At 53.3% G+C, this 10164-nt stretch overlaps 2 protein-coding genes across 2 annotated transcripts; both read right to left on the reverse strand.

The window, feature by feature from the left end:
- Positions 1-150: 150 nt before the first annotated feature.
- Triagg1_6306 (uncharacterized protein) lies at positions 151-6810 on the reverse strand (the record flags this gene model as incomplete). The annotated part of the gene is made up of 5 exons (XM_062900916.1): positions 151-1183; positions 1337-2558; positions 2811-2837; positions 3216-6429; positions 6538-6810. The coding sequence occupies 5 exons, from the start codon at positions 6808-6810 to the stop codon at positions 151-153; spliced, it is 5769 nt and encodes a 1922-aa protein (XP_062754852.1).
- A 1641-nt stretch (positions 6811-8451) lies between these two features.
- On the reverse strand, positions 8452-10076 carry Triagg1_6307 (uncharacterized protein; the record flags this gene model as incomplete). The annotated part of the gene is made up of 3 exons (XM_062900917.1): positions 8452-9657; positions 9745-9795; positions 9855-10076. 3 exons carry the CDS (start codon positions 10074-10076, stop codon positions 8452-8454), a joined length of 1479 nt encoding a protein of 492 aa, XP_062754853.1.
- Positions 10077-10164: the final 88 nt, after the last annotated feature.

Genomic DNA, 10164 nt, shown 5'->3' on the forward strand with positions numbered 1-10164 from the left:
TACTGCTTCTTATTTATTTATTGATTTATTGATTTGAGGCTGCTTCTGATTGTTGACCCCCCACAAAATAACACAATTGAGTGAAGTTGCTTGTCACCTATTAAATTACTCCCCAACTTGTAAAATATCCACCTACTCTCGTCGCATTCATTACACTGACTTGAGGCTTTGCCTTGTGCCATAACTGCTCGTATACCTGCGTATGAGTTCTTCGTATATTGTCCACGAGAGCGCCGAGCTCAATGCCTTTCGGCTCATCCTGAGGCCCAGGCCGCGCCACAGCGACCGGAAACCTTCTTCCACCACCATCCTGTAGCCGGCATGGAGTAAATTCCGGTATCGTTCAGGCTGCAGCTGGATGCGCGTCTTGCAGACGTCAATCGGGTTTGATATGGCCGAGCATGTTGTCCCTGCCAGAATCGCCGACGCAAAGTTCACCGAGCTGGCCATGGAGGAGGTCATGCTCTTTGTTCCCTCGGCCGCGGAAGCGTTGTGAGACGCTAGGGATGACAGTCTCCTCTTCATCACCTCGTAGATGGTCACGTACATGCCGGCATAAGGGCCGTCCCGGATTGCAGTCGCGCCGAAGCCAGCGAAGAAGCCTCTGAGTCCTCCCTGGCGATGAATGTCTTTCACGGCAGCCCACATGGATGTGTAGGAGTAGAGGCTGGATTCGAAACGGACCTTGATGACTGTCAAGGGCATCATGACAAAGCCCGCCCATGTGCGCGCCACTGCTCCTGAAACCATGTTTGCCGTTGGCGTCAGCGTAGGCAAGCTGGACGAAGAGCTGCGCGCATAAATCTTCTGGCTGAAGGCATTGGAAGTTTGAAGGAGCTGGCGAAGGGAATTGAGTGATGTGAAGTACAAGGCTGAACCAAACCCCGTGCGAAGAGAGGAAGGCAGCGTCCCTCTCCAAAGGGCTCGAATCGGCTGTGGTGACTGTGTGAGCTCTCGCCAAATGCCTATGAGCAGCGAGGGACGCCCGGATTGCTGTGTGCGTGTCTTTAGGAGGTCCAGCGGCTGTAGTAAAACAGCAGATGCCACTCCCGATCCGAGACCAAAGACAAAGTGTTGCGCTAATGACTGTGATGAGAAACTTGCAGAGAACATGCCATTGTGGAATGCGCACCTGCCGCAGCTGGTTTCGCTGGTGATGCCGATGATGTACTCATGATATCTACTATATCTTCATCCAGACCCTGACTCTGACCCTCATGCTCGCTCTCGGTGGTTGTCGTAGCTATTGTTGTTCAGAGGGTTTGTAATGCTCACAGCTCCGAGGTTTGCAATGACGCAGTCGCACACAGTGTGTACATGGAAATGGTGGGTTTACCGGTAATCGCCGATAACAGACTCCAGTCGCCCTGCCAGGAGCCTATGGCGCTTAACCAAATCCACCCACTCGCTGACCCCAATCATGGCTAACAGCATGCCAAAGTCAGCGCCTAGCCTGCCCAAGCTGCCGGCACAGTAGAGCACTTGAGTTAGGATACTTTCTCGAGCGACCTTGTCCTTGACAGCGGGCAAATAGATGCGAAGTGGCTCGAGCAGCATGTTGACCAGATGGATGGGGAATGTAGATAGCGCTGACGGCAGAGGGTGAAGAAGATCAAGACTATCAGGCCCTGTGCCTCCCAGGTTTGTGTCTACGCTCTTAGACATGGAGACAATACCAAAACTGTGTTCTCGGAAAACTTCAATGAAACGCTTCAGGAATCGTTCCGTGTGCTGGCCGCTGGGCCGCGACTGTCCAGGCTTCGCTTGACTGATGCGTTCATCTTCTGCCAGTAGCCGCAGAGGCTCCAGTGCATCAAGAGTGGCAGCTAGTGTGATAAAACGACATATCAAGAACACAGCCGGGATCATGTCCTGTGCTGGTGCCCAAGAGATGAGGTCGGGGATGGCACGTTTAAGCCAGCCTACCGTACGCAGTGTCGCAGCCAGCTTCAGATTCGGCGCCTTGAGGGTGTTGACGAGATCAGTAGCCAGCCGAAGGATAGAAGCTTCAGACTCTCTCAAGATGTCAGAGACAAGCGGCGAGTTTGGATACAGAGCTCCAAGCCGCTGGATGTGGCCATACAAGTCCAGCGTGGATGAGAAGCCAAGGGGGGAGATGTTGGCGGTCGACGACAGGAGAGTCGGCACCTGCATGAGATCCGTCAGGCGGTCGGCGTTTTCCAGCAGCTTCAGCACCTGCTTCCGCCGCGCAATCGACTTGTTGTCGCCAGCCTTGCCGACGGTGGTGGAAAAGTGCTCGACTTGCGAGTCTAGGTTGGAGATGAGCCGGCTCAGCTGCACCGCGTTGCCCGACAGGGCGGGAATTGACTTCCGCAAAGACGCATGGCTATCAGCCGAGCCAACGACGGCCTTGTACGACTTCTTGGAGAGGCTTTGGATGGAGAGCAGGGCCGAGTTGGACTGCTGTGAGAGGAGCTGGCGTTCCGACGACCGCAGGGCATCGACTGGCTGTCCCGCCAGGTAGGAGATGTAATCCAACGTCGTGGCATCAACTTTCTGCTCAATGCCCAGCAGGTCTTGCAATGCTTCTGCCATGGCTGGAAATGCAGTGTTACAGAATATGCATTAGTTGTCAGGCTTAAAAGGCCTAAAGGGGGGGGTTGATAGGTGAGGTGAGGCAATGGGTAGTCAGGTAGTATCAAGATACTAATCTTAGGATGAGTCGAGTAGAAATCGCACTGGAATCAAATAACACCACGTAGCGCGTAAGGTACCACCAAGCTGCACAGGGGAAACCGCGGGTACATCACTGCGAGCAATGGGTACCTGTACTGCAGGGTTCTACCTACTAGGGTAGTCGTTAGTGCTTTCGGCCCCTGAAAATTTAGCAGCCCCAGTGCTAACCGTCACCAAGACACTCCAAGACTCTTCTGTATTGCGTCTCCAGTGCACCTACACATCGTGGGAAAATGGGACGATCAGACATTCAACAAAATCCTCCATGCAACATCTCTTCATATTAAAATTACTTAAAATTTAAAATCTTATTTCTAGCGTTCTACTCATTATAAAGGCTAGATTTAAGCAGACAGTTTTGTTACGTTAAATCAGACTATATAATTAGCTATATATAACAAGTGTGATGGTGGGATATTCCGTCTAGAAACCGAACGGATTTTCAGGAGCTATGAGAAAAGAAAAGAGAATCATGTTAGTCACAGCAGCAATGGAGCACAGGGGGGAAGACGACTTACTCGCTTGAGACAGGTTGGCCCGTCGGCCGGTTGGCTGGGGCGTCAACTTCTTGGTTTCTGGCGTGACGCCGAATCGGACAGGCGGAGGAGGTCCAGTCTTCTGAGGTACAAGGGGCTGCATAGGTGCCCTCAACTCGTTATTGGCTCCTTGTTGAAGTGGCTGTAAAGGCTGGAATCCAGTCTGCTGGGGCTGCAGAGGCGGCGGTAGATAGTTGTTGATGCTGCCAGTGCCAAATGGAGACTGGTTCAGAGACGGCTGGAAGCCGGTGGGCTGGGGCTGAAGTCCTCCGTATTGGCTAATGCGGCTGGGGTCGATATAGCCAGGTGCACCAGTCAGCATGGGCTGCAAGTACGGTCCGGGAGCACCTTGAGGGAACTGGGGGAGGCCTTGCTGCTGGGGCCCAATGTATCCCGTCAGCATCGGCTGAATTGGCTGAATGTTTTGCTGCAGCTGGGCAGCATATTGCTGTTGCAGCCGGGCCTGTGTAATGTCGTTGAGGCTCTGGCCCGGTGGTGCAACTTGGCCTTGGACAAGACCGGTGACCTGAGGGACAAGCGCGGGTGCTGCAAACATGCCTTGGGGAAGAGTCGACTGCGGAGCAGAAAGAGGTCGCTGTGGTGGTGGCGGAACGACGAGAGAACCTTGGACGGGCGGCGAAATAGATGGCGCCAGAGGCCTCTGCCTTCCTAGAGATTTCGGAGAGATATGAACTCCAGTAAGCGAGGGCTGGACTGAAACCTGGTTGGGCTGCGGCACTGTTGAAAAGAAGGATGGGCTTGCTCCGAGGAGTGGCTGCTGGGGCGCGGGCGCAGATACCTGTGGTTCGAGCGGAGCCAGAGGTTGAGGCGTTGGTTCGACCTTGCTGGGCTCCAATGGTGTTGATAGTAAGGAAAGCTCTTGTAGAGATCCGGTGAGGGCAACAGGCGCGGGGGCGGGAGCTGGGGCGGGAGCAGGCTCTACATTCTTTGGGGCCTCCGCTGCTGGCGCTGCCGGCCGCGGCTGTGTTTGCTGTTCTTGTTTTGTGGGCTTCACATCCCAGGCATCGTCGTCGAATCCTCCCGCAGGACGCTTGGGCTCCTTCACCGGACTTGCAGGAGACGCCGGCTTCGCCGCCGCCGCCTCGCCAGAGCTAGGTGCGTCCTTGGTTGAGAAAACGGCGGCATCGACCACATCGCCAGTTTGGACTGCGGGGGCAGGCCGGCCCTTCCTTGTGTTATTCCGTAGAGCACCGCCAGGGCCTGAAAAGAGACCGCCATCGGCATCGCCATTGTTTTTGCCGCGTCCGAACTTGGCATCCAGAGTGCGCATTACCTTGATGATATCTCCTTCCCTCAAGCCCAGGTTCCGTAGGACGCCGGCATCGACGTCTGGCAGGACGCTCTCATCCATGGAATCCCTCGTAAATGCCTGGGCATAACGTTCGCAAAGGCCAACAGCGACGTCGCAAGAAAGGAAAAACTGAAACCAGTCGTATTCCGGGCCCTTGTCCACGGAAGCTCCAACGGGAGCGGGCTTTGGCTGTTCCGGGGCTTTTGACGCTCGCTTGACATCGGCAAGGGGTCTCTCATCGTCCAAAGATATTCCGGTGAGATTCTCGACATATACAAGGTCATCGTGCGACATCTTGGCTATCGGTACAGCAATCTTTACGCCGTTCATTTTGTGGAGGTGTAGCTTGCCATCTTTGAGCCCAAGGAATTGTGCCTCGACACTGAATGACTTTGATCGATCTGTCCATACTCGGACCTTGGATGCATCAGGTTCTATCGTTTGAGGGTCAGCTTTCCGCCAATGTCTTTGTGGTGATGGGGCTCTCATATGGGGAGGGGGGACAGAAAACTCACTGGATTTGCTTGAAGCATGGCTGCCACTGTCGTTTCGTCCATTCTCGCGTCGAGGCCGCTGTTGTCGCAAAGTGTTACCATCATCCGGAGCTATGAGACTGCTACCTCTGCGAGGTAAAGGCATTCCTAGGCCTACCTGTTGCTGTTGCTGCTGAGGCTCCCTGCTAGCAGCCTTTATTGCCTCTTTCGTAAGTCTTATCTCATCCAGGCGATTTTGTTCAACGGCCGATCTGGCGGAATTGCCTCCAGACGGCCCTGTTGCTGATTGCACGAGTGGTGGCGTGATTGTGCCTGAGAATTCGATATAACTGCTCGGGACAACACCTTCTTTGCCATTCTTTAGGCGGCGGACTTGCCACCAGTCCTCGCTCCTTGAATCATCGATAATGGCCACCTCATCGCCTGCAGCAACGGTCACCTCATCTTCACCCTGTGCCATGAAGTCATAGAGAATGGTTCCCTTTCTTTGACGCTTTTGGGAGCCTGCCGCAATCACCTCTCGTAATCCTTCCGCCCGAGCAGCACCTGCAAGCTCACCGAGAGATGCCACAATTTCTTCTGCAGTGTCCTTAGCTCCGGCATGAAAATCAATGCTCTTACTTGGCTTGACAAGCTCCATGAAGACGTGCTTGCCCTCGCGAGAGTAATGGGTCATCTTATCGGCAGTCCATTCTTGAGGGGGGTCGTTCTCAGCTCGTTCGGGCGCGATAAGGATCGTACCGGTCAAGAGGTTTATGCCCAGAGTTGTCGGCATCTTCTTCTTCTTGCCCATGACCGATACCATCTCGTTGATATTATACAGGTGGAAGTTGCCAGGGATCAAATGCCCCTTGGGCTGGGATTCGGGGGTTCGCTCCGGCTTGGCTGGCTGCTCCGACACTGGATATGCTTGAGACTGTGGGCGTGGCCGCGAGGGCAGAGCTGGTGACCTGATAGACTCCTCATCGGACAACTCCGGCTCTTTGAACCTGAGTGTCATGGGCTCCCTTGTGGATTGTCGGTTTTGGTTTTGAATCACGCTGGCAAGGGTGACTGCTGGATCGGCAACCGCAGGAGCTGCAATCGCAGGAGCTGCAGCCGGCGCTTCATCAGACGGGGGAGTGCTATCATCGGTCGCGATGCTCTGGGATGGCGGCCGCCTTGGTAATGCTGGGGCCGCCGGCACCGATGGCGCACTGGCAGGAGCAGCAGCCTGGAGCTCGATGTAGTTTGCGGGAACGAATCCATACTCGCCGTCTACTCCGGCAAGAATCCAATCCTCGTCAGTGGTGTCGAAGACCTCTAGCACGGCATCTTCGGAGAAGGACAGCTCCTCGTCGGTTTGGCGAGTATATTCGTAGACGGCACGGGCGTGGCCCACCGTCTCGGCCTAGATTGCGGACGCGATGGTTAGCTTGGCATGCGCATCCCAGTGTGAAGTCGCCTGTTCGCGAATGTACGCAGAGCAGCAGCTCGGCCAGCTCTTGGACAAGCTGACGCTGGTCGAGTCGATGATGGAGATGGGGCCGGGACACGGGGGCACGGGGGCACCGGGGAGCGAGAATGGGAATACCTTTTCGACGTAGTTATTCGGGATCAGGCCAGAAGGCTCATCCTCGTCATCGGTGCCGGCCTTCTTCTTGGCCTTCCACCAGCCGTCATCGTCGTTCTTCTCGAGGATGTACAGCAGGTCGCCCTGCTTGATGGCTAACTCGGCATCCTCGTTGGGAGTGTAGTCATAGATGGCTCGGTAGATTCCCAGGAAGCCCATTTCGCCTTGGTTGCCCCAATGGACGCAGCTCGACGCTCGAAATGCGGATGGTTCCGACGCGGTGGAATGCAATGCACCTCGTTGCGTGGCCTGGGAGTGAAGAGGGCTGTCCGGTCTGTCTTGAGTGACGAAAAGCAAGCCAGTCCCTAGCAGTGCTAGCGAGTGTACTCCATACCTAGGTACTGTTAAGGTACTAAGCACTCCGTGGTTGCGACAGCGAGGGATGAAGAGTACGGAGTACGGAGCGACCCCCTGTCGGTCGACGACCTTGTTACCCAGATGCTATTGGAGGATCCACCGCGCGCAGCACTGCCCACCAGACTCCTAATTATTACCTCAGCCTTGTTTGATAGCCAGGTACCTAGGTACCTATGTAAGGGTTTAATTGGTAGCAGCCCCCCCATTCCCAGTAAGTTGGAATTTAAAGTAAATTAGATTAGCTATATGTGTACCTATAGAGTAATTACTTTTAAAGAGCATGTTTTGTATATTGTATCTTGGATTTATAATGTTAATGTATGCCTTGCTACAGTTACATATAGGCATTGTTTTACCTACCTATGGTGCTTTGATATAACATCAATCACATCGACACAACGCTGCTAATTCCATGCGGCACAGCAGGATAGGTAGGATAGGTACATGCACTTCAACTGGGGAATTTAATTAGCGCCATTACATTAAACCTCCATTTCCATATACCCCTCATCAGCTCGCGTAGCAGCACGGAAAACGGACAGAAGCCGTCGTCATAGCTTTTCAGGCACAGGAGAGCACAGATGCAGCCGAAAGCAAACGTACCATGTGCTAGCACAGATTAGTACAGGTACCAACCCACTAACAGGTCCAGTGCTCCAGGTACTGCTTGGAGGCGGGTACAGGCGCTGTGGAGATTAGCCGTGCTGAGCTGAGTGTGGAATCAACCTGGAAGGGAGTGCCCGTCCGGCCATTCGGCACCCAAAGCTTCAATGCTCGCTACCTATCTAACAACAACACCCCGAGTTTGCTACGCTGAATACCGCGGGACGACATGGACATACACTGTACTGAGGATCATGCAGGGTCCAAATGGCACCGCCATCACCATCTACGTTCTAGGCAGACTTAACACGCTGTGTCACCTAGTTGGGAGAATAACTGTGCTGCCTAAATCAGTAGTGTACCGAGTTGGCGATAGTTCTTACACATTGCACCTCCTCGTAGCGTGCGGAACAAAGAGGTAAGCTTGTCACACCTGTCAACGTAGGCTTTCATCAACACCGCCAACGCCATCTATACGCACCGTCAATCGCTCTCTTCTCCCCTCATCCCTGCTATTCATCCTTCACAAGGATCTCACACTCCCAGTCGCTGGTATACCGCCTGGCAGTGCAAGAGATGAGGGGAAAAAAATACAATAATCACAGCAAATTCTAGGGTAAGATATTCATTCGATTTCCTGTCTATGGGTAAAACTACACCATGATCATGACCAAAGCAAGCGACTTGTACAACCCATTCCAAATGCGCCCCCAGACTCCTCTATACCCGACATCATTCATCCAATTCACCCAAAAGCAGCGACAAACTCCCTCTAGAAAACTCTATCCAAGTACAATTTGTTTCAAAAGAGCCACATATCCCTTCTCATGCACTTTTCGGCTACACCTCCTGGGGTTCAGCGTGGGTCGCCCAAGCCACAAGGTCACCGGCTTCCAGTGGCGCGACCTCCCAACAATGATCCTTCTTCCCTCCACTGAGAAACAGTGCATGTTCATCATAATCCCAACTAAGTATGCCTGTCTCCGCGCGTGATCTTTCGATGGGAGCCGGCTGCGACCGTCGTTGAATCCCGACTGGGTAGCTGTTTAGGTTGTACACCACGCCGGGCTGGCATGAAGCAACCACGTCAGATGGAAGTCCAAGAAGTGCTGGATCGATGCAACCCTCATTGTAATTCACATCGGAGTTCTCTGTGTCCTTATATAGACCATGGATAGCAACCGGTGATGAGGCCCTGCCCTGTGGATAGCCGTCGTCGTATGTTGCTATGCAGTGTGCCTGAGTGTGATATAGATGCGGTTCAGGATAGACGGCATACTCCACTGGGCATGGAGCGGGATAAGCTTCAACAGCGACAGAGACCCAGTGAGGCTGAGGATGAACGGCTTCGGCTGGGAGAGACTGTTGTTCGTCGATGGCCCGCTGGAGGACCTCTTCGCTGAAGTTGCGAAGTTCCTTGACCTTGGATGCGGGTTTCCTATTGCGCGTCACCCGACCTGTTTTGGTAGAAGCTCGGTCTTTGACGAGTTTGTTGCCCTTTGTACCGCTTTTAGAGGGTGCATATTTGTAGTCGGGGAAAGCTAGGAGTTGATTGGCTGAATCTTTTTTGGCCAATTTCTCGAATTTCTCTTGAAATTTTTGCGACTCACGATGCCAAGATACCGCACAGATTAGGGAAGCCTCCTGCTCACGCTTCTCTATAAGGGTAAGGGCAACACAGTGATATGTATGGCGGTAAAGAAAGAAACAATTCAAAGTGCGCTTGGCAGTTCCATCTGGTTTCAAATCGTTCTCGAGTCGTACCTGGGTTGAGCGGGCGACGTATCTTTCAGCGCCTTCAAGCAAAACATGGTTGTAGCCTTTAGCTTCTGCAAGCTGAGAAAGGGTTGACTTGAAATGAGACAAATGTTCAGGTAGTACTGGTGGTCCCTTCTTCTTCTTCGTTTTCCGCTTTTTGCTTGGAGGCTCGCTGAAATCGCTGAAATATTCTTCAAAGGCATCATCGTTTGGCCCCTCGGACGGCATAGCACCACTCATGTGGGAATGGTCCAAGGGTGACACTTCTGACGGGTACTGAGACGGAGCCTGCCATTCTTCTTAGCTGCCACTCTTCTTCGAGCATAAAGGGGGAAGGTTCAGCAGCTTAGAAGCGCCGTAGGTGATGTCTCTTACCACCAGATTGTCTTTTGTGTCTGCTCTCGTCCCTTCCCGCGAGAGCGGGGGCTAGGAATTGTTAACATCGTGGAACAGGCAAAGTGACCTCGAGTGGTGGTTCAGCGTACAGAAATGGGAAACCGGCTTGTATAGTTGACAGGAAATGGGACATAGGCTTTCCTGTTTCCTTCGCCATACTCCGGGTTGTGGACAGCAGAATGGATGCGTGTGTCATATCCTTCAGTCAATTGACTCGGGAACCCATGGGCATCATGTTCATTCTTGATGCCTCCAGCGGGCGGAGGATATGAATGTAAAGTGCCCCCGGAGATAGTTGCGTTGGCAGTCATTTCGACCGGCGTGTAAGATTCTGAAGAAGAAACGGCGTTAGGGGGAGTTTTGAATTTGCAAGTAAAACACGTTGTAACATAAACCAAT

Source organism: Trichoderma aggressivum, assembly GCF_033847375.1.
Source record: "Trichoderma aggressivum f. europaeum strain CBS 100526 chromosome Unknown scaffold_024, whole genome shotgun sequence".
Lineage (NCBI taxonomy): Eukaryota > Fungi > Ascomycota > Sordariomycetes > Hypocreales > Hypocreaceae > Trichoderma > Trichoderma aggressivum.